The sequence below is a fragment of the Microtus pennsylvanicus genome, chromosome 13 (assembly GCF_037038515.1).
Source record: "Microtus pennsylvanicus isolate mMicPen1 chromosome 13, mMicPen1.hap1, whole genome shotgun sequence".
Taxonomy (NCBI): domain Eukaryota; kingdom Metazoa; phylum Chordata; class Mammalia; order Rodentia; family Cricetidae; genus Microtus; species Microtus pennsylvanicus.
In genome coordinates this window covers 65995763-66018981 of record NC_134591.1, presented here as the reverse complement: position 1 = coordinate 66018981, position 23219 = coordinate 65995763, and the positions used below count along the sequence as shown (strand labels likewise).

Here is a 23219-nt window from a genome sequence, read left to right as displayed (position 1 = left end):
CACACACATAAATATGGACATATGCCACACAGACCCACACATACCACACAGATCCACGCATATATACAAACACCACACACGCATACCACTTAGTCACACTCTATACACAAATACACCAAACGCAGATACCCACACCAGATGACATACACATATATACAGACATATACCACACAGACATACACAAATACACCCTACACACAGATATACACCACAGACTCACACATATACACCACACAGATCTACATAAACACACATACACCACATAGACCCATACTTAAACCCAGCCAAAACACACACCACACACAAAAATGTCACACAGACCTACACAAACATCACACCACACACATACACACAACAGACATTGACCACCCAGATCCATGCATACACACAAACACTGCACAAGACGACACATACACTATATATACACATACATGCAAACCATGTACGTACCATACAAACACAGCACACCACTACAGCGCTGGCCCACCGTCCCCAGACAGAGAGGGATCCCAACCCTCCCTCCCTTCCAGCACCCATCATCTTGATCTGCACAGACCAACTCAGTTTCCCCAGGGTGCTCTGCAGCTGGGGTCTGACCCAGGACTCACTCTTACTCCCCTTTCCTAGCCTTTTCTGAAGGGTCAGCATTCACTGCGAACGGCCGGGGAAGAGATACACATATGCACACACACACATGCGCATTCACATAGACACAGATATATGTATATTCATTCATATATATTTCCTAGTATTAATTTGTAATAAAAAAGAAAAACACAGACTATGAGAAACTCCAAACTTCATGCATGGGCCTGCAAAGCCGCTGGGAAGCAGCCCTGCGCACAGCTGCTCTCTTTTGGTCTGCATTCCCATAACTTTACTGCAGAATAGTTGCTCTGTGTCCATTTTTAAATCTCAAGGGATTTTAAAGAGAAAATCCGCCCTTTGCAGTAACCAGGGTCCTTGTCATCATCCTGCTAAGGCCAGATGGACTATGGCCCCGAGGACCTTGGGGATACAGGACACCTGGCTCAAGATGTCCTGGTTCCCACTGGGTCCCTTCAGCCCACCCAAGTTGGGCTGGGTGGCAGCTGACCAGATGCTGGCTCCACTCCAAGCCCAGCTCAGACCACGAAGGCTGCCATTTGAACCCAACCGATAATAAATGCGCTAATCCTTCCTGTCATCTTTTCCTGCAGACCACGTCTCGGTTGGAGGACTTGGGGACAGTTTTTATGAATATTTGATTAAGTCCTGGTTGATGTCCGCCAAAACAGACATGGAGGCTAAAAATATGTACGACGAAGCATTGGAGGTAAGAGAAGTTTCCCGTTGCCTGCCCAGTGGGCAGCCACCAGTCCTCAGGGCCCTGCGTGCTGGGAGGGGCCACAGAATGGGCAGGGGGTGACAGGCGAGGCCTCCCCAGCCACACTGCACGCTGACACCTCCCCAGATTCAGGAGACATCTGCGTGTTCCTCCCTCGTGCTCAGAACCCCGGGCTCAGGCAGGTCAGCCCATTTGTCCGAGGTCTCATAGGAAGTGACAGTCTGATTTAGGAAGCTTAGTTAAGCCCTCCCCCAACAGTCTCTGGGCTTCAGCTCATGTGTCAAAGCCCACATGGCAGCCAGGAGCCTTTGGGATCTTCAGCTGTCATTCTGTAAAGGAGAGGTGACACTTCAGCAGAGAGAGAGGGGCATCCAGGATGTGTGGAGCGTGTGCTTCTGCTCATTTTCCCATGAGGATGCCAGCCGAGATCCAGAGAGAGGAGGACACTTGCCCAAGGCCACACAGCACTGCGCTAGCAGAGTTAGGGCCGCTGCTGGTCTCTTCGTGGGCTGTGGAGGGAAGAGGGGTGGAGGCTGGAGTGAGGCCCTCTGAAGAGGAACATTGAGAACAGACCAGGAGTTGACTGGCTGGAGCTGTGGATGCCTTTGAACCTAACAGGTGGAAAGCTCAGGGCAGGGCTGGAGAGATGGCTCAGTCGTTAAGAGCACTGGCTGCTCTTACAGAGGATCTGGGTTCATGTCGCAGCACCCACCTGGTGACTCACAACTGTCTGGGGATCCAGTGCCATCCCCTGACCTCCCTGGGCACCAGGCATACACATGGTGCACAGACATACACGCAGGCAAAAAGTAAAAATAATAAATCTAGCTGTGTGGTGGTGGGACACCCCTTTAATCCCAGCACTCAGGAGGTAGAGGCAGGTGAATCTCTGTGAGTTCAAGGCCAGTCTTGTTTACAAAGTGATTTCCAGAATAGTCAGAGCTGTTGCACAGAGAAACCCTGTTTTGAAAAACAAAATTATCATCACCATCTAAAGAGAATTTTTTTTTAAAGAAAAAGCATGGAGAAGACTTGGGCTTCGATTTCCCATGAAGTTAGTTGGATTCCTTGTCCCATTGCCTTGCTCTAGAACACCACCTCATGTCCTTTAGTGTGAGCTCCTTGTTCCCCTCTGCCCTGCTTCTAAATCAGTTCTGCACACAGCAGTCGTGGGGCTGGAGATGCTTGCTTGTCTCCTCGCCATCTCCCCTTTACTCCTGGAGTTGATTGTGACCCACCCCCTCCACCCACTGGGTCCTACCTGATTGGGACCTGTCAATCACCAGGACCGCACCACTCCCCCCTCGCCCCTCTGCTTCCTCAGGTGCACCAGGCTGTTCCCACCTCAGCACCTTTGTACATGCCAAACGCTCTACCCAGAATGCCATTCAAAAGCCAGGTCCTTTAGAGCGGCCAACCCTTGGCACATATGCTGCCAAAATGACCTGCCCAGCCTGTCCGTCACATGTCCAGGCTTATTCTCTTCTTCACTTGTGACAGAATCCAAAATGATTGCTTACAAACACCTAATCCTTGCTGATCTTCCCCAAATACGCTGTGAGTTCTCCAACCGACAGTCCTGTCTCCTTGTTTACCCCATAAGGCTCACTCCTGAAATAGACTGGCAATGGCCGGCACACAATAACTGTTACATGAAAAAGTAGGTGCTGGGTGGTGGATAAGAAGAATGAATGGGGGGCTGGAGAGATGGCTCAGTGGTTAAGAGCATTGCCTGCTCTTCCAAAGGTTCTGAGTTCAATTCCCAGCAACCACATGGTGGCTCACAACCATCTGTAATGAGGTCTGGTGCCCTCTTCTGGCCTGCAGACATACACACAGACAGAATATTGTATACATAATAAATAAATAAATAAAAGAAGAATGAATGGTGTTTGGATGGATGGGTGGGTGGGTGTATGAGTGGATAGGTGTGGATCGAGTGATTGAGGGATGGATATAAACAGTTCAATAGCTAGATGGATGGACAGATGGATAGATAAGTGGGTATGTGGATGTGTGGACCGTTGTGAACAGTTGGGTGGGTGGATGGATGGGTGGATGGATGGATGGACGGACGGACGGACAGACGATGGACATGTGAGTGGATGGGTAGATTGGTATGGGCAGCCAGATGGATAGATGAAAGGATGGACAAATGGATGGTTGGCCTGATAGATTTATGAGTGGGTGGATGTATGAGTGAACTGATATGAACACTTCAGACAGCTGGGCAGATGCATGAATGTGTTAGTGGGTGGATGGGTGGACAGATAGGTGGACCAGTGAACAGAGGAGTAGATGGGTGGATGGGTTGGTGGATGGATGGTGGATAGAGAGACAGACGGATGGATAGCTGAGTAGATGGGTGGACGGCCGGCAGATTGATGCGACCACTTGAATGGATGGATCAATGCATGGATTAGTTGATGGGTAGATGGGTGGATTGGATATGAATGGGTGGATGGGTTGATGAAGAAATGCATGGGAGATGGGTGAACTAATGTGAGCAGATAGATAGATCTATTGGGGGAGGGGGAGATTGATGTGAACAGTTGGGTGGATGCACGGATGGGTGGATAGGTGCTCTCTAGGCGCTGTTTGATGGCATAAGTCGGCCTGGTAATGGGAGTGCTTACAGGAGCACACTGAAGCAGACTGCTCGAGCCGTGGGCCTCTTAAACTGTGGACTAAGGAGTGAGAGGTCCCTGCCTGGCCCCCTGGTGCCACGCCCTGGCATGAAGCAGTACAGCTCAGCTCATTCCATCTTAGCCCTGACTGCCCTTGGCTTTGGCCAGCGTCCCCTACAGGAGGATTGCTTTCTTTTCTTCCTGCAACTCTCTGCAGAGTAGACATTAACTTAACGAGTACACTGCCTCGCGGCCCTTAGGGCACACTGTGGCTGCAGCTTCAAGGGGAGAGATGGCTATGAATTATTAAGCAGTCTGGAAGCCTCAGAAAGCATGGCTGAGCAGAGAAAACTCGGCTCCCACATTTGATCTTCTGTTAGGAGCCTGGGGGCGCAGACCCTGAGTGAAGGGCAGGCCTCTGGCAGGTCTGGGGCTTTGAAGAATATTCTAGTGATTCCTCAGCCTTGCTGGCATGTTGGAATCACTTAGGAGACTCAGACCCCTTCTCAGGCTGGACCTCAGCAATAGCGCCAGACCCTCTGGACTGGCTCAGGGATGCCTCTGTGGAGCTTCCCAGGGATGCCTGTGTGAGCAAGGGCTGGGAACCTGCAGGCTCAACCTGGGTCCAGTTGGGGTGGCTAGGAAGATCTAAGACACCCCACAGACACACCCTTGAGGCCCATAAGAGGAGGACACTTAAGGAAGCCAAGGAGGGTCTTGTCGCTGTGGCCTCCCAGGGAGTCCCTGTATTCATGCCATCTTAAAGGTAAAGAAACCAGAAGGTCTGGCCACACTACAGCAAGAGCCAGGGCAGGAGCAGGGGCCTGCCTGATGCTAACCCTACTGTCCGTGCCTGCACTGGCTGGCTGCAAGTCACTTGGGTCCCTGTAAGAAGACTCAGGTGAGCTTCCCAATAGGCATAGAAAGGAACTGGGCTAGGCACCGAGCCAGGTCACAATACTCTTTCCTTCGGGCCTCACCATGACCTACGTGTGAGCTTGCATCCCCATTCTACAGTAGAGCAAAGTGAGCCTTCAGAAAAGTGGGAAGTGGCCCAGAGGTGTCCAGACCCCATCCCCTGACCAAACTCAGCCCCTCCGTGCCACACCCCCATGCCATGTCTTGTGGCTTTTTAGGCTTTAGTTTGGGCTAAGGAGATGGTTCACTCTATAAAGTGACCAGAGTTACTCCCCAGAACCTACCCAGAGCCCAGCGTGGTGGCCTACGTTTATAATCTCAGAGCTGGGGAGGCAGAGATGAGGGTCCCGAGGGGTCTCACTGGCCAGCTAGTCTAACCAACAAGCCCAGGATCCCAGTAAGAAACCTTGTCCCCCCAAAAAACCAAGCTGGACAGCGCTTGAGGAACACCTATGGCTGCCCTCTGGCCTCCACACATGTGCACACATTACAAACATAACCACGCATGCACAGTGCACACATGAACACACACATATGAACACAAACAGAATGTGGCCTGGCTTCTATCTCCACCTCTGCTTGTCTCTGTCTCAGTCAGAGACACAGATCTGTGGTTTCCTCAGAGAGGCCGTTACGCAGCCTGGGATTCACCCAGCCTGTGGGAGGGGGCCTAGAAGGTGTTGTTTCCCAGCCGTGTGGCATGGCATCCTGGCATCATGATATCCCAATACATCTTCTTTATCACATCCAACACATAGGTAGGTTCTGGGGCCCTGGATTCACCCTGATGGCCACCCCCTGCAGTTGCCCAGATGCCCACCCCCTGCAGTGACCCTTAACGGACCAGCTGCTGGGACCCCACTCTACCCAGGAGCCAGTGCTGAACCTAGAGCAGCCCCGCCTAGCAGCTGCTCGCACTCCAGGCCTCAGCACACTCCCCACATGGAGCTGGTGCCCCAGCAAGGCACCTCATCAGCCCCTTTCCCATCTGCCACTCAGCGAAGGTTCCACAGCCAGACTCCCAGCCCTGGCCCGGACAGGAGAGGAGAAAGAAAAACAGATCCAGAAGCCAAGGCTGTCTTCGTGTGCCAGGTCCTGGTTGGTGGCTGGCAGCTGTGTCAGGCGACACTCGGAGGTGGGGATAAGGCACTGGGCGCAATCATGCTCCAAGTGGAGAGTCAGGGGGTAGGCATAAGAGGGCTGGCTGACCCTCCAAGAACCCCAGTGTGCTGGAGGAGGCCTTCCAGGGCTCCGAATGCAGAGTGGGCACACACAGCCAGAGACAAGAGACCTCTCTGACCTCATTCTACAAAGTAGAATGTCCATATTTCATCTCGAACCCTCATTTATTTTCTTCCTGACTGCTGGTCACAGACAGTCATTCCTGCAGGCATTTGACAGAGACCGCTGCACCCAGGGCTAATCCACAGTGCTACTGTGTCCCTAGCCTTGGCCTCCCCCAAAGACCCCGGCCCTCTTGGGATATCCAAACGGGGGCAGGCATGAATGGGAAAAGGCCGATGAGGCTGGGGAGGCTGTGGGTAGAGGGCAGGAGACGGCTGTGAGGACTTACGGGCAGTGTCTCTTAGGGACTCTGGTGCAAAGAGACAAAGCTGACGTGGCACAGAGAAAGTGTGTAGCCTGCCCAGTGTCACACCGCAGAACTGGTAGAAAAGAGATTTGCGCTCACAGACTGTGTGCCCAGGAACCAGTCTTGAAAACCAGTGACTCCTTGGGGTCCATCCAAGTCAGGGTACTTTTGAGGCCGAGTGGGGCCTTCTTTCAATGGTGCCGAGAATCTGTTGAGGTTGCATAAGGGCCTATGATGTGACCCATTCATTTAAGAGTAGATTGGAGGGCTGAAGAGATGGCTCAGAGGTTAAGAACTCTGGCTGCTCTTCCAGAGGTTCCGAGTTCAATTCCCAGGAACCACATGGTGGCTCACAACTATTTGTAATGAGATCTGGTGCCCTCTTGTGGCCTGCAGGCATACACGCTGACAGAGGACCAGTAATGTTCCCATGGGTCTTCAGCTAAAGCCAGGACTCATGGGCCTATGGAGGCCAGCTCAGAGTTCCTAGAACTATTGGCAGACGGTACCCCAACATCATGAGTCATTTCTCAGGGGCCCCTTTGTACTAAAAGGAGTCTACAGAGTTAGCAGAAGGAGCGGAGCTCCGGTGGGTGACGAGGGGAAGCCGATCCTCCCATGGCCAGCACGGAGGGAGAAAGCACTGCTGAAGCCCTGGACAGAGGCAGAGGTTCATTTTCTTTATATTTTTTTTTTCCTTTTGCTTTTTTGTATGTTTGCTTGCTTGCTTGTTTTCGAGACAGGGTTTCTCTGTAGCTTTAGTGCCTGTTCTGGAACTAGCTCTTGTAGACCAGGCTGGCCTCAAATTCACAGAGATCTGCCCGCCTCTGCCTCCCAAGTGCTGGGATTAAAGGCGTGCGCCACCACTGCCCAGCGAGGTTCATTTTCTAATGAGACACAGGGGCCTCCCTCCCACAAAGGCCGGTAGCCACAGGAAAGCTGGGAACTCCAGAGCCTTCTGGATGCTGGAGCCCAGACAGGCCAGCAGCCTTCAGGCCAAGGCCTTCTTAGCAGACACTGCAGTGGAAAGGAAGGAAGCCTCGTTGATTTTTATTTTACTCATTGTGATTACTGTTGGATCTGGGAATCTGACTCGGACAAGTTTGCACATCAGGCATTTTTACCTGCGGAGCCATCTCCCGGGTCCCATTGTAAAGATTTTTAAATATTCTTTAAAACTCTATTGTTTTTGTTGTTGTTTGTTTTGTTTTGTTTTTCAGCCTTTAGAGATTTACTTGTTATTTTTATTTTATGGGTTGGGTGTGTCTGTGTACCATGTGCATGCAGTGCCTGTAGAGGCCAGGAGAGGGCGTCAGATCCTCTGGAACTAAAGTTACAGAGTATTGAGCTGTTATATGGGTGCTGGGAACAAACTTGGGTCCTCTGGAAGAGCAGCCAGTGCTCTTAACCACTGAACCATCTCTCCAGCCTCAAAATGTAGATTTAAAAGGCCTGTGTTACATCCTAGCTTCCAGAAGGACAACCTGCCCCCCGTTTCCCTGTGGCTCACTTGTGTCTCTCCTTCTCTCCTTCCCCCCACTGCGGTGCTCCCCCCCTTCAGGCCATAGATACCTATTTGGTGAATGTCTCTCCTGGGGGTCTGACCTACATTGCCGAGTGGCGAGGGGGAGTTCTGGATCACAAGATGGGACACCTGGCCTGCTTCTCAGGGGGCATGATCGCCCTTGGTGCTGAGGACGCTAGGGAAGACAAGAAGGCATACTACCGGGACCTCGCAGCCCAGATCACCAGAACATGCCACGAGTCCTATGCCCGCTCAGGTAACCCTGCAGGGGGTTAAAGCAGCAGCTGATACCCGGGTTAGATACCAGGAAGCACTGGCCAGAGCAGCAGAGCAGTGGGGGGCAGGGGGAGCTCTTAGTATCATCTGCCCTGGGAAGTTACCAGAATCTGAGTGAGAGGCAGTCCTGGCACTGACTGTGTCCAGCACTGATAGGTGTCACTACTGAGCCCCGCCCTCGGACCCCCAGTCCCCAGCCCCCCTCCAACACCCATGGCAGATTGACAACTAACCCTGAAAATCCCCTGCCTGCACGGGTCCCTCTACCTGTCCTCTGCACCCATGTGGCTCTCACCCCGTGTCTAGCCACTCTTTGATTCAAGACCACCACCCAGTTGCCATTTACACACACCTAGCAAATGGTCAGTCTAGGGGTGTGAGCCCCAAGCCTCATTTTATACTTGGTGAAACAGTCAGCCCAGAGAAGGGGAACTGACTTAGTTAGGGAAAGTCCCCTGGTTGAGAACCAGGCCCTGACAGCCAGTCACACACACCCCACATTGTCCCCCTCTGAAAGCGTACTGCCCAGCCTCTCTTAGGCAATAGAGCTGCCTCTCTGAGCACTGTCCTGACCTTGGGTGGATGGGAGGCTTCATGCTGCACTGAGTCTCCGTTTTCTCCTCTGTCCAATGGGAGAACAGCATGCAGCTGCCTCAGCCATGTCAGATTCCATGAGCCAGCGTCCAAGCCGCCCTGCAGAACGAGGCTTTGACGTGTCTGGGGCTGGAGCTGATTCCAAGTGGGACCTAGGAAGTCATATTTGTGCTAGGCCTGGCTGGGCTGGGGCCATAAACAAATGGGAAATCTCAGGAATAATAAAGAGCTGTTTGTCTGGACAATCATCCAGGGCTGTAAAAGACAGGAGCTTAATTGAGCAGCTTGTCCCAGCCAGCCTGGCTCACCCACAGCCGGCTGGCCTCCTCCTCCCTCACCCCATTAGGAACTTGGCAAAAGCACTGTTTCCCAGTGGCAGAGCCTCGGGGCCACCTAAGACTGCGTGGGGTCCCAGCTGACTCTTCTTTTGAGAAGATAAGCCTCCAAAGTGCCAACAGGCTCTAGAGGAAACCCCACACCCTGGGGCCTTGTGGGTGCCAAGGCCAGGCAGGAATGGGGAGAACACGTAGAGCCCAACTCAGCCACGCCTCGCTGTGTGGCCTTTAATAAAATGCTTAGCCTCTCTGATCCTGTTTCAATATCTGTTAGAGAAGACTTGCCCTTAGCAAAGGAGAAAGGAAAATGGAGGATTGGGATGGTGTAAAGCGCCCGGTGGAGCCCTTGAGACCACAGGGGCGGCTGTGCTGTTCTGTACACATTGGGTCCTGCAGAAAACCAACTGGCAGTAGACTCCTGCCGAACAAAACCTGGGCCCCATCAAGGCAAGCGCCCTCTGCTTGGGCAGGGGCTTTCCTGGGCTCCTGTCATGGTTAGGGTTTCCACTGCTGTGATAAAATACCATGAGCAGGAACGACCTGAGGAGGAATCCATTTCATCCTACATCTCTCGGGTCACGCCCCATCACTGAGGGGAGTCAGGGCAGGACCCTGGAGGCAGGAACTGAAGCACAGTCCGTGGAGAAGCATCACCTACTGGCTTCTTTCCAGGGTTTGCTCAGCTTGCTTATCTGCCCCAGGACCTCCTGTCCAGGGGTGACACAGCCCCCACCTTGGGCTGGGCCCCCCCACATCAATCATCAATACAGTACCCCACAGACTTGCCTCCAGGCCAACCGCAGAGACACAGTTTCTCAGTTAAGATCCCCCCCGCCCAGATATGTCTAGACCATAACCAGCCCACCAACCCTGATGCTCCGGGAGCTCCTGTTCAGTGTTCTCTTGGGTGGTGGTGGCTGTGTGGAAGGCAGGGAGCTGGCAGAAGGACTGGTGGACAATAAAGATCTGATAAGTCCTTTTTTTGTTGGTTTGAGAGGATTGAGTCAGGTTCTAAAATGTAGCCCTAGTTTGCCTATAACTCATTATGTAGCCCAGGCTAGCCTCAAAATCAGAGAGATCTGCTTGCTTCTTCCTTCTGCGTGCTGGGATTATAGGTGTGCGCCACCACACCCAGCTAAACTGCTAAATTCTTCAAGCTTCAGGGAACTTGCTGTGGAGGCTCTGCACGGTTTGACGCAGCCCCAAGAGGCATCCAGGTTTATCCTAGACAGCGGCCACAGAAGCAAGAAGCGGGGTTCTGACAGTTTTTGCGGATCTGTTCCCACAGACACCAAGCTGGGGCCTGAGGCCTTCTGGTTCAACTCCGGTCGAGAGGCGGTGGCCACACAGCTAAGTGAGAGCTACTACATCCTGCGACCTGAAGTGGTGGAGAGCTACATGTACCTGTGGCGGCAGACACATGACCCCATCTACAGGGAGTGGGGCTGGGAGGTGGTGATGGTGAGTGTGGGGGTGGCGGGTGTCCCTGGGAAGCCACAGTCGTGGGGTCTTAAAGCCTCTGGCTCGGCAACCAGGCCGTCCTCTGGCCAAGGGATAGGATTGTTCAGGAGGCTGCAGAGCCAAGAGTGCAGCTCTGGCAAAACCTCCCTGAGGTGAGGCTGAAATTACTAAGAGAGTCCAAGTGTCTGTGACCTTGGGGACATGGCTGGTGGCCATAGCTAGTACCATCTAGTTTTATGCTCTGGCCCTGGAGCCTGCATGAGTTGTTTGAGATGCCTCCTTTGAAACAGGACCAGCTGCCAGCCAGCAGCTCACCCTGCCCCATGGTCTTCCCTCCATCCCAAGCACTAGGTAGAATCCTGGCCCTCCCAGAGGGTCTTAGTCACTGTGCTGTTGCTGTGAAGGGACACCATGACCAAGGCAGCTCTTAGAGAGAAAGCCTTGACTTTGGGCTTTGAAGCCCTGGATCTTGACCTTCAAAGGTTTTTGTTTAAGATTTATGTTCATGTTCTGTCTACATGTACACCTGCATGCCAGAAGAGTGCACCAGACCTCATTACAGATGGTTGTGAGCCGCCATGTGGTTGTTGGGAATTGAACTCAGGACCTTTGGAAGAGCAGGCAGTGCTCTTAACCACTGAGCTATCTCTCCAGGCCCCCAGAGGGGCCAAATGTTTTGTGCTCATGTGCATCACTAGAGCAGATGTGGAGAAGAGCGGAAGAGCCCCCAAAAGGCTTCTCAGCAATGGCTCTGTCTGAGGGCACCCCAAAAGGCAATGTGCTTCAGCAGTGCCTCCCTCTCTCTGAAACACAGCACCATATAGAAGGTTGGGATCAAGAGGTCACTGAGGCAAGCTGTAACGAAGATTCGTTAGTTGTAGGAATGCCAGGGTTCTGACGAGAGTTTAGCCCCACAGATGTGGGGGTTTCCCTGTTGGAGGATTCAAGAAAGGGGAAGGCCCCACACCACGTAGTTTCTAAGTAGACTGTAATGCGCTCTTGCAGTCAGATTTCCATGTTGCCCTTTGTGACGGTAGCCACCGCAAGTGGCCTGTCATTCCCAGCAGGATGCTTGGCCCACAGACCCTACTATGCACAAAACTGTTTCTGTGTGGAACAGGAAGCCCACATCCCCCCTGATGCAGAGGCCTCCCTCCAGTCTCCTGAGTCTGCTCTCAATCCCAGTGGCCCCTGCAGATTGCCAGCAAAAGTCCTTGACCTTTCACCTCTGTGGTGAAAGTGTCAGTCACCTGGTCACCCGGGCCCCTGGAAGGTGGAGAAGCCTGGGCTAGATTCAGACAGCGAATTGCTCAGTTCCTCGGGGAAGCATAGGGGCCGAGTTCCCAGAGTGGGCGAGGGCAGTGTGGGCAGGCTGAACCTGGGAGAAGGACCTGGCCTGGACTCCCCTGTGGCCAGCCAAGGGTTGGCATCTGTGTGTTGTTGAGCTCTGGCCACCGGGCATCTCCTCCTCACACCAAGGCTGCTCCCTTCCTCCAGGCCCTGGAGAAACACTGCCGGACGGAAGCTGGCTTCTCGGGGATCCAGGATGTGTACAGTAGCAACCCCAACCACGACAACAGGCAGCAAAGTTTCTTCTTGGCTGAGACGCTAAAGTGAGTGCAGCTGTTCCTGGATCAGGCCAGCGACTCAGGAGTCACAGGGAGGGAGCCCATGTGGGCTGGAGGCTTAGGGCTACCCAGTAGGCCAAGCTCCGGCCAGGCCCCAGTACTGACCACAGAGGTGATTTTGCAAACCCCTTCACCACTCAGCCACCTTCCAGGTGACATTGATACTGAGCACCATTGGGGGTGTCCCCCTGTGACCTCTGCAGCCCAGCGGGGAGTGCATGGCAGTCTCCTGCCTGCTTCCGGGTATAGTCCACTGTCCTGCTTACCCCTCTACGCTTCTTACACTCATGGTCCCTTCCAGTAAGCACTCCCACCAGAGTCTGGGGTCCCTAAAACCTGGCTGTATCACTGCTGTAGGAATTTAACTGTTTCTTGGGAACTGGGCCAGAGTTTGGGCAGGTGCAGACCCCAGTGCCGCCTGACACCCAAGTCCGCAGGGCCCACAACAGGGCAGTCAGGCGAATGAAGCAAGGATGTGGGCCAGGATTATCAGGTCCTCTGACCCCAGAGCTCCGAATCCCTGTGCTTTCCCAGGGCCAACCCCAGCAGGTGTGGGTGTCCCCTCCCGTGGCTCTCCTCCCCCTGGGCACTAACCACTCTCTCACTCCCGCCCCACCACACAGATACCTCTATCTTCTGTTCTCTGAAGATAACGTGCTATCGCCAGAGGACTGGGTGTTCAACACCGAGGCCCACCCGCTGCCCATCAGTCACTGGGACAGCTCCACCATGGCCGGGCACCACCACTAACCCACTGTCTCCACGCCCGTGTCTCAGGGATGCCTCTACTCTCTTGGGATCCGGGACCGTTCTCAGAGGCACTGGGGACGGAAGGCCCATCGTGGGCCAACCCTGGACGGATGTGTCGGACAGGCGACTACTTTTCCTCTGTGAGGAGACAGGAGCTGGTGGCTGCACCAGCATCGGGCCCAGGCTGTGGTCCCCGGAGCCCATACGTTCCTTTCTATGGGGGGATTTCTGCACCCCCCCCACTTGCTGTCACAGGGCCAAAGGACTGGAGGTTTGCATAGCCACACCATGGATTTGATTTGCTTCCTTTTTGGTTTTGGGAATTGGTTTTGCTTGATTTTGCATTTTTTTCCCACTTGAGTTTTATGACGATTACAAATACAGTTTTCAGAATCGTAATCATGCACCTTCTGAAACGGCGTCCCCTAACTCGAGGAGACCTTGAGTGTCTCACACTCGCTCGCGCTCTTGACCCGTCTGTTTTCAACACCTCTCACCCCAGCACCGACCTGTTCTACCACGTGTCTCCTGCTTTATCAGTTGAGGAGGTGCTCCCCTTTGAGTTGGTCCCAAATGTTACCAGTCACTAATGCTATTTTCATTACTGTCATGGAAAAATATGTGAAGTAGAATAAAGGAGTTTATTGAATAAGAGATAAGATTGGACTCATTGCCCACCAGTGGCTCCTGGGAAAAGCGTTCAAACAACGTCATCAGAAACTGAGGTGTGATTTAGCCAACGATTCCTGCCTCTGTAACCTCCCTTCAATTGGCCCTAGTAGATCCAGGAAGTGTGAGGCCCACCCTTTGGATAGAGTTGGGTATACACGCTCAGATGGAGGATTGGAAGAAGCCCAGAGAAGTGAAGCTGTCTGCCCGAGGTCACACAGCCAGGAAAAAGGCAGAAGTGCATCTTCCTCTGGGATCTCCTGGCCACCCCAGCCCTTTGTTTATCTTCTGCCATTCAGTGATGCTTGGGGAGCAATTGTCATGACCAGGTGCTGCACTTCAGACCGAGGGCAAGGCTGGCAGTGAGACAGTCAGTGTCCTATGGTCAGGGACTCAGATCAGACGGTGCCCCTAGGTCAACGGAATAACTTCAAATCATTGGAAGTACCAACAAGACATGAGGTTGAGCCAACAATAGCCAGGACCTGGCTCAGGGGTTAAGGACAATAAGGCGACTTTTGAGCCAAGAGAAGTAGGAAGTTATAGGAAAGGACATAGTGGGGTGAGGTCTGCCAATCCAGACCCCCCTTCCCACCCTCCCTATGCCAACCTCCGCTGCCCTGTGAACCCAGAGGCCATCTGCATGGCAAGGAGTCCACGTCACTACACTGAGGTGCCAGGGTTTCCTTTCCAAGCCGGTCCCGCTTGCAGCCTGGCCACAGCTGAGGTGCTTTCCCAGCCCTTTCACTGGGCTGTGCCTGTCAGCTGGCCATCGAGGTACTGGAGCTCTGAATCTGGTGACCCCCTCTTCCACCATGGGTGCCCAGGCAAGTCACCTCACCTCTCTTACTCACCAGCACAGATTCAACCGATGAGATGCTCCTGGTACCCTGTGGTCCGGGATCTACGGCTTCCTTGTTCTGCAGGCTCAGACACTGCAGCTCTTCCTGAGCAGGGCTGTGCATGTGCAGTCCCCGGAGCAGGAGCCCCTGGCCCTCAGAGCATCGGTCACACTTTAATCAGGGGTCGCAGAACGGGGTCTCCTGCAGCCCACAGCACACACGTCAAAAGAAAAGGGAAACTCACCACACAAACTCCCTGCACAAACACTGTAGGAGAATTTAAAAAAAAAAACCAACAAGATAATTAGGAGGAGAACACGATCATCATCCCACTCTCCGGAATGAATAACTCATATTTTCTTCTAGACCCTTTTCTATGAATATATAGAATATATATTTTACAAAGATGGTATCAGCCTGATGCATACTGTTTTCTTATAACCTGCTTTTGCACTTAACTATATATTGTGAACCTCTTTCCATGTCCACAAATATACACGTATTTCAGCACTCATCCTGGCTGTGTGGTTTTCCACTGTGTGCCGTCTCACGCTGTGCATCCGACGCCCTGATGCTGGGCATCTGGGTCTGTGTCTCTGGGGCCTCTTAGTTAAACAGCAACAAAAGCATGGGTCCATGTCTCTGGGGGCTCTTAGTTAAACAGCAATGAGAGCATGTATGAATTGCCAGTGGGACGGACGCTCCCAGAATCTTGGGAACGAGGGAACGGCTAGATCTCAAGAAGGACAAGCGGTCTGGAGAGATGGCTCAGTGGTTAGGGACACTTACTGCGCTTCCAGAGGACTCGACTTTGACCCCTAGCACCCATGTCAGACAGCTCCGGCAGATCTATCACCGCCTTCTGGCTTCCACAGGCACCCACACACGTATGGTAGACTCTCACACACATACACACACATTATTTAAGAAGACAAGAAAGAGGAGTTGATGGCCAGGGTCCTTCATGACCAGGGGTGGCCTTCCGGGTCCTCAACAGGATGGCTGAGCCCAAAGCACCCAGGTCCTTCTCTGTCTTCATCCCACTGAGCCTGGCCTGAGTGCCAGCTGGCCCATAGTCAAGGTGATTGGCACATCCACCAAGGCCTGAGCATCAGGTGTTCGTGGAGGACGTAAATGAGGTCACTACCTACGTAAGGGGCCTTGAACAGAGTGGTAAGGAGAGCAGGTGGTTCCATTTGCCTGCCTTTTTCCAGAAAGGTAGAGAGCTGTGAAGAGTCCCCTGGCCTCTTCTCCTCCCACCTGCCCAATCATCCCTGGGCTATGTCAACTAGAATGTCTCTCCCTCCAAAGCCCCCAAGCTCGCCGCTGGGTCCATGTCACAGGCTTGTCCTTTGCCTTTCTGCTGGGAGCAGCGTGTAAAACTGGCTGCTTTAGCCTCCTTCCTCCAGGAGTGAGTGCTCTTGCAGGCGGTGAGCCACCACCCTGTCAGCATAGACCATCGTACCAGGGATAAAACATAAGGAAAGCCCCAGGCTGCTAGAAAGAGACAGGTGCTGGGGATGACTCAGACCCAAGAGGCAGGAGAGGGCCTGCAGCAAGCCCCAGGCTACCCTTCCCTACAGCAGCCTGCACCCCCTGCAGCAGCCTGCACCCCCTGAGCAGCCTGCACCTCCTACAGCAGCCTGCACCTCCTGCAGCTCAGCAACAGCTCTGTGCCAGCCTCTCACCCCCTACTCAGGTCCTGAGCCCTGGGGCATCATGGTAAGCAAAGGGCACAGTCTGGCCGGGCACCTCCGTCAAACTGTGCATGTGGTCAGATAGCCAGCCACGCTGGGCATCGGGAAGGTAAAACCGGTGGCTGGAGAGATGGTTGAGTTGGCGAAGCACTTGCCATACAAGCATGAGGACCTGAGTTCAGATCCGAGAACCCACGTGAGGGCCACACTGGGTTGCACCTGTCTGTAATCCCAGAGGTGGGGAGGCGGACTGAGGGCTCCCTAGTCCTACTTTGACCCCTAGCACCCATGTCAGACAGCTCCGGCAGAGCTCCCTGGCCAGCGAGTCTAACCAAACTAGTGACGTTCAGGGAGAGACCCTGCCTCAAAACTGCAGTGGAGTGGAGGCTGGAGAAGTGATGGGGGTTAAGAGCATGGACTGCTCTTTCACAGGACCCAGGTTTGCTCACCAGAACCTGTGCTGGCACTCCACACCTGCCTGTAACTCTCACTCCACCTAATCCGGTGGCCTCCTCTGGACTCCCTGGGCACCTACACACACAGACACACAGAAAAATAAATCTTTTTTTCTTTTCTTTTTTTTTTTTTTGATGGTGGAGTAATAGAGAAAAATATTCAGCGTTAACCTTTGACACCACATGTGGTATACATACATACATACACACACACACACACACAAAGCAAATGGAGATCCTCGGGGAACACCCTAAGGCTAAGATGAGTCTCACGCTACGGGCACAGAGCAGTGGCAGAACACTGTCCAAGCTGTGCCAGGCCCTGGGTTCCGTCCACAGCATCCACAAAGAAATGGGTTTCCTCGTGCTTTTCTTTGGGAGGTGGCAGTCGCTGTGACATGGGGCTGCAGCTGTCTCTACACCTGTCTGTGGGGTCACACGGCACAGGGCTGAGTGGGCCTGTGGGAGTACCTGCTTCACAGGTGTCTGCTGGCGGAACACTCGGGTTGCTCGGCTAGAAGCACGCTTGGCTTCCTAGGTTTGAAAAATGTTTACACCTGCTCAGCCTGGCTCCTAAATCAGACCTTCTCGAGCTAAATGTTCCCATGACGCACCTGGGGACCTCATTAAAGAGCAAGATGGGGAGCTAGCTCAGGGGATCGAGTGCCTGCCTCCCAAGCGTGAGTACCTAAGTTCAGATCCCCAGAACCCATGTAAAGAGCCTTTCTCAGAAGGTAAGGTTGAGCACAACTCAGGGAGATGCCTTATGTTGACCTCTGGTCTCTGTGTGTGTGCATACACACACACACACACACACACACAAGAGCAGGATAGTGCATGTCCTGATCTCCTGCAGATATGACTGGACCAGGACTCCGAGCAGCCAGCCTGCTCTGGGGCTACCCCTTGATTAGCTGGCTTCCCTTTGCACCCCTGAAGCTTTAGTGGCACTAGGATGGAGTCCAGGGACCATTATTGGGGTGACATCTATAGGTGCCTGAGCTGTACGCAGGACCTACATCAAAACAGAAGTGACCCACGATGTCGTCACCTCTGAACAGACAGAAGGGCAAGGAGACAGGAGCGGGCAGCTGGTGCCTGAGCAGAGCCGGCCAGAGGGATCTCCTGAGGTTCTGTGGCCCAGGATCAGCCACGTGCCTCGGAGATGAAAGGCTGAAGTTCTGGCAGGTGCAACCGAAGTACAGGTTTAATTTTCTTCATTTCGTTTAAACAGCCACATGTGATTCCAAGCTGCCATTTAGCCAGCATGGAATTAGAACTTGGATGGCGAATGTCCTCCTTAGACCCTGCCCGGCCCTCAGCTTCGGCTCCGTAGCAAAAATGATCTGAGCACAAAACGTTCTGTTTGGGATCTCAAGCATCCCCCGGTACACAAGTGGTATTTTTATACTGTTTTCTCCTTTGGCTGTTTGCCAAGGACACCCCTGGGTTTTGTCCCATTTTGGCTTTTCTTGCTTGCAGTTTATCTGCAGATGGCTGAGATAGGTCAGGGTAAGCTGAGAGAGGAAGGCGTCAGAGGGCCAACCCGGTCTCTGAAGCCAGTGGCCCCTGCCCTGGCCTGTGTGGCCCTGGGCAAACCCCTTAACCTCTCTGAGCAAAGCTGCTCGGTTGGTAGAGACACTGGGATTACTGAGTAGACCCTTGCAGAAATGCCGTTCGCAGCAGTGACAGTTGTTATTGTTACTATGCCAACGTCTTTGTAAACTGTAGAGCCCCGCTTAAACGTGAGACAAAACACTGCCATCGGAAGTTCTCCTCTTTTAAACACAATGCTTCGAAACTTAGAGAAAACAGCACGAAGCAGGCCCAGGAGACGGAACAAACTCTCCAAGCAATGAATCCAAATGCTTTTCCGCTTTTCTCCTCGAGCAAGCCTTTGCCATTAGCCCAAGTCCGTCGACACTGGGAAACGGAGATGAAGATTTGCTAGCTGCCCAGGGGCTCCAGCTGAAGTCAGGTGGAGGAGAGAAAGTGCTGACCCGGAGGCCCCTCCACCTGGGGGGTGTTGGAGGCCCAATGCACTCTGGTTCTAGATCCTTCCTGCTGCTTGGGAATGGGGAGAGGCAGGGAAAGCTATCACCTCACCTGCAAAGGGGCAGATGGCACAGCCAGTCAGCTGTCCCCCAGAGGCGGCTGTGCCCTAAAGGCTCTGCCCAGCACCCCAAGTCTACACAACTCATATTCCACTCACTGGCTCAGGACAGTTGGGTTTCACTGATTTTTGAAACAGGGTCTCTCTCATGTATCCTAGGCTGGCCTTAAACTTCCTGTGTAGTTGTGACCTTTGATTCAACGGGACCATGATGACCACAGTATGATGTGGAGCAGAACCTGGGACGGTGAGTCTCTTGCCAGCTGCCCATCTGACTTTAACTTGTGGAAGGCCCCAGACTTCAAACCGATGTTGGGGGCCTGTGTGGGAGTCTCGGCTATCTCCATTTTCCTCCCTACTCTAGTCCTAGATGGCACCAGGGTGTGTGTTTGTGTATGTGTGTATGTGATGGGCGGGGGGAGTATGTAAAGGAAAACTCAGATCGGACATTCAATGACCAGCACCCCAAAGCTCCCGCCAGGGAAGTCAGCTGGTTCTCAGCCCTGCCCAGTGATACCCACAATCTGGGGGTGTGGTCAGCTCACTGTTTCTTTGTTTTTTCAAAGGCCCCAGGAATCTAGTGGGTAGTGAGGTTAGCCAAGACAAGGCCTCTGTTCCCACTGGTCTAGAATCGACGTCCATTTGGGTATCTTTGGGCATCTGCCTCCTTCCTTTGGAGAACCACACAGGAGCCTCAGGAAACAAATCTCTCCCTGTCTCTGGACACCACAGGAGCCATGCCACGCTCATCCAGGTCCCCAATACAGACCTTCTTTCTTTTTTTTTTTTTTTTTTTTTTTTTTTGGTTTTTCGAGACAGGGTTTCTCTGTGGCTTTGGAGCCTGTCCTGGAACTAGCTCTTGTAGAGCAGGCTGGTCTCGAACTCACAGAGATCCTCCTGCCTCTGCCTCCCGAGTGCTGGGATTAAAGGCGTGCGCCACCACCGCCCGGCTCAGACCTTCTTTCTAGCTAAGCAGTCCTGGCCCCACCTGTGCCTGTGAATCTCGCCAAAGCCGCTTGGCACCCCCGGGTACAGTGATCTGTAGCCACACCAGCCAAAGGCCCACTTCTCCTCAGCCTCCTCCGATGACCTCACTGGATCTCGGGGTTTTAGATGCCATTCACAGGCACCTCTGGAATTAGTAGCCCACGGCCTTCTTCCCTGTGGCCCACAGTCACACGGAAAGGTGACCTCCAACACTAGCAGTGTGAACCAGCGTGGCAGACTGGACCAAGCAGGCTTCTCCCACAGGATGGCACCTGCAGCCGGTGAGCTAGAGGCCAGAGTCAGAACTCAGAGCCACACTGCTTCCTCTCTCCCTCCAACCCACCAGCAAGTGCCAGTTCTGGCTCTAGAGCCTTCTTTACACCAGCCTCTCTCCTGTACCTGTACCGGCTCAGCCCAGGTGCTGTCGCTCTCAAAAAGACAGCTCCAGCCTTTCTTTTCCCCCTTTCCCTTCTCATTAGAACAGAGTGATGCATGCTGGTAACCTCAACACTCAGAAACGGAAGCAGGAGGATCATAAGTTCAAGGTCATCCTCAGCTACCTAGTGAGATCCAGGTCATACAGAGGTACAAGAGATCTCTCTCTCTCAAAAAAAAATCCCCAGTAGCTGTGCTGATATCATTTACATGCCACAAAATCCATCCATTTGCGGTGCATAATTAATATTTTTAGCATATTTATAGTCACTCTGTCATCACCCTCATCTAATTTTAGAATACAAAACAAAACAAAAACAAAAACTGTCCCCATTAGGAGTCGCACACATCCTCCCACCCCAGGATGCAGCACCCCCCCTTCTCCACTCTGTCTTCATGGGTCTGCCCACTCTGGACATTTCCTGTTAATGGCCTCTGCATCTGGCTACATTCCCTAAGGCTTAGCTACGCTGTCATTTGCATTCAACCGCGAAAACCGGGTTGTTTCTTCTCTTTTGGCTAGTGCAAGGGTTGTTGTGTTGAGCTTTCCTGAGTTTGTGCATTTGGTTTGGTTTTCAAGACAGCGCTTCTCTATGTAGCCTTAACTATCCTGCAACTCGCTCTGTAGATCAGGCTGGTCTCGAACTCACAGAGTTCTACCTGCCTCTGGTTCCCAAGTGCTGGGATTAAAGGTGAGTGCCGCCGCCGTCTGATTTTGTTTCTTTTCGTTTTTGTTTTTTTCTGTAAGTCACAACAGACCATCATAGAACATGCTTTGCCATCCAATTCTCAGGACACTGAGTCACAGCAGAAGGCCAGCGCGGTCTGCATAAGGAGACTCATTTCAAGAAGTAACAACAAGTTCATCCGACACGATGATGCACACTTGTAATCCCAGCACTCAGGAGCCAGAGTCAAGAGGACCAGGAGTGAGTTCAAGGTCATCCTAGGTCACATGGCAAGTTAGAAGCCAGTTTGGATATATGACACCCTGTCTTGGGGGATGTTGTGGGGGAGAGTATGTCGTGCTTGGAAGGAAACTTGTAGCCATAGCCTTGATGTCCCCAGGTCCTCTGCTGCTGCTACTCTCCCCACCAGTCAACGCTGCCTTCTTTGATCTTTTGTTTGTATTTATTTTGAGATGTACTTTTATTTTATGTGTATAGGTGTTTTACCTGCATGTATATTTGTGCACTATGGGCGTGTAGTGCCCACAGAGGCCAGAAGGCGTCATCAGATCCCCAGAAACTGAAGTTACAGATGGTTGTGAGCTGCCATGTGGGTGCTGGGAATCGAACCCAGATCCTCTGCAGGAGCAGTCAATTGCTCTTCACCTCTGAGCCATCTCTCCAGCTCTGTAGTTCTCGAACACGCCACACAATCTCCACCTCGGGGCCTCCACATTTGCTTGAATGTTCTTCCCAAAGCGGACAGCTTTGTCCCATCCAGGCTGCCATGTAACTGTCGCCTCTCTGTCCAGGCTGTCCACCCTGCCCGCGTCATTGTACCCAGGTCTTATTTTACTTGCTCCCCCAGGACAAACATTATCTAACCTTAGCTCGATATGTCAGTTCCCAGCTCCGGCAGGACAGTCTCCTCTGACAGAGGAACACCTTGTCTTCCTCCCCTCTGTGTTCTGGGGTACAGCAGAGGTGCCCCTGCTCCAGGGATGCTCGCGCTCTTCCTGCCTCAGCCCCCGAAGCCCCGGTTTCCCAGGGCGGCACTGTTCTCTCATATGCCGCTCTTCCCACTGCTGCCAAGGTGACAGAGGTAGAGTTTGGGTAAAAACTTGCTTTCCAGGGCCCCAGATGACAGAAAGGAAACAAATGGCCCTCCCTGGCTTGCTGCCATAGAACTAGGGGAAAGCGGGAGTGAGCAGCAGCGCCCCCTGCCAGAGGAGTGTGTGTGTGTGTGTGTGTGTGTGTGTGTGTGTGTGTGTGTGAGAGAGAGAGAGAGAGAGAGAGAGAGAGAGAGAGAGAGAGAGAGAAAGAGAGAGAGAGAGAGAGAGAAATGAAGTATCACAGAAAGGCAGGCCAGGGCCAGGGCACAGGAACCCCCCAATCCCTGCTTAAAGTACTGCAGCCTGGCCAGGCCCCACCCCACCTTTATATCCCTCCTGAGCTTTAAGAAACCGGTACCCCTTATTCCCAACCCCCACCCCTGCACGGGCAGCAGGAGACCTATGCCTTTAACAAAAAACCCGGTGAGATAAATAAAGGGAACCTGGCAAATTCATCTCCCCTCCTTTGTTTCCCGGGTACCTTGCCTCATCAATCTTCCCTCCTAACCTGCTCTGCCCTCTGTTAGCTGTGCTTCCGCAGAGAACAGAATTTGGTTTTCTAATGGCATCTGTTTTATGTGGGGTGTCCCCAAACATTAGCTGTAATGAGTTGGAAGCGGCACAGTTAGGAGCTTGGGACATCAACACCAGATGTCAGGCCCTCCGCCTCCTCTGAGGATGTGCAGTCAGAGCACAGGACAAGGCTAGGCCAGGCCCACAGCCCTGGAACACTGCAGGAAGCCACCTCTGCAATGGACACTGTGGAGTGCCCACCTCTGGAAGGCAAGGCCCTGCCTTCATGGCACTGTGGCAACTAGAGACCAAAGTGCTACAGAATAGCAGCAAAGTCGGGTTGTGTTCACCTCATTCACTGAATCTGGGGGCTGACTGTTATCTAGGGTTGCTGGCTGGTGAGCTCGGGCGGGGTTCACCCACCACCCTCCCAGCGCCTGTGTGACCAGCACTGGGATTACAGGTAGGTCCTAAGCTGACTTTTACACGAGTGCTGGGCATCTGAACTCAGGTCCCCACGGCTGTGCAGGCCACCAAGGGCCCACTGAGTCATCTCCTCGGCCCCCAGGCAAGTTCAATAAATAGCCCAGGAACAAAAGAAGACAACATCATGAACCAGCCCAGCCGATCCGTCTAGCACACCATGGCCTGGACTCCATTAGTGCATGCAGCCCGGGGGGTCGCTGGCGCATGGGA

The 23219-nt window shown here is 53.1% G+C and overlaps 1 protein-coding gene across 1 annotated transcript in view; it reads left to right on the top strand.

Annotated features, from left to right (window-relative positions):
• The window catches only part of Man1c1 (mannosidase alpha class 1C member 1), a 148052-nt gene extending 132996 nt beyond the window's left edge, over nt 1-15056 (top strand). Inside the window, exons 8-12 of the mRNA XM_075944707.1 lie at nt 1200-1315; nt 8025-8244; nt 10482-10654; nt 12152-12267; nt 12906-15056. Coding sequence (XP_075800822.1) covers nt 1200-1315; nt 8025-8244; nt 10482-10654; nt 12152-12267; nt 12906-13032 — 752 coding nt within the window. The 3' untranslated portion in view covers nt 13033-15056. The remainder of the gene's footprint in view (nt 1-1199; nt 1316-8024; nt 8245-10481; nt 10655-12151; nt 12268-12905) is intronic.
• Nucleotides 15057-23219: the final 8163 nt, after the last annotated feature.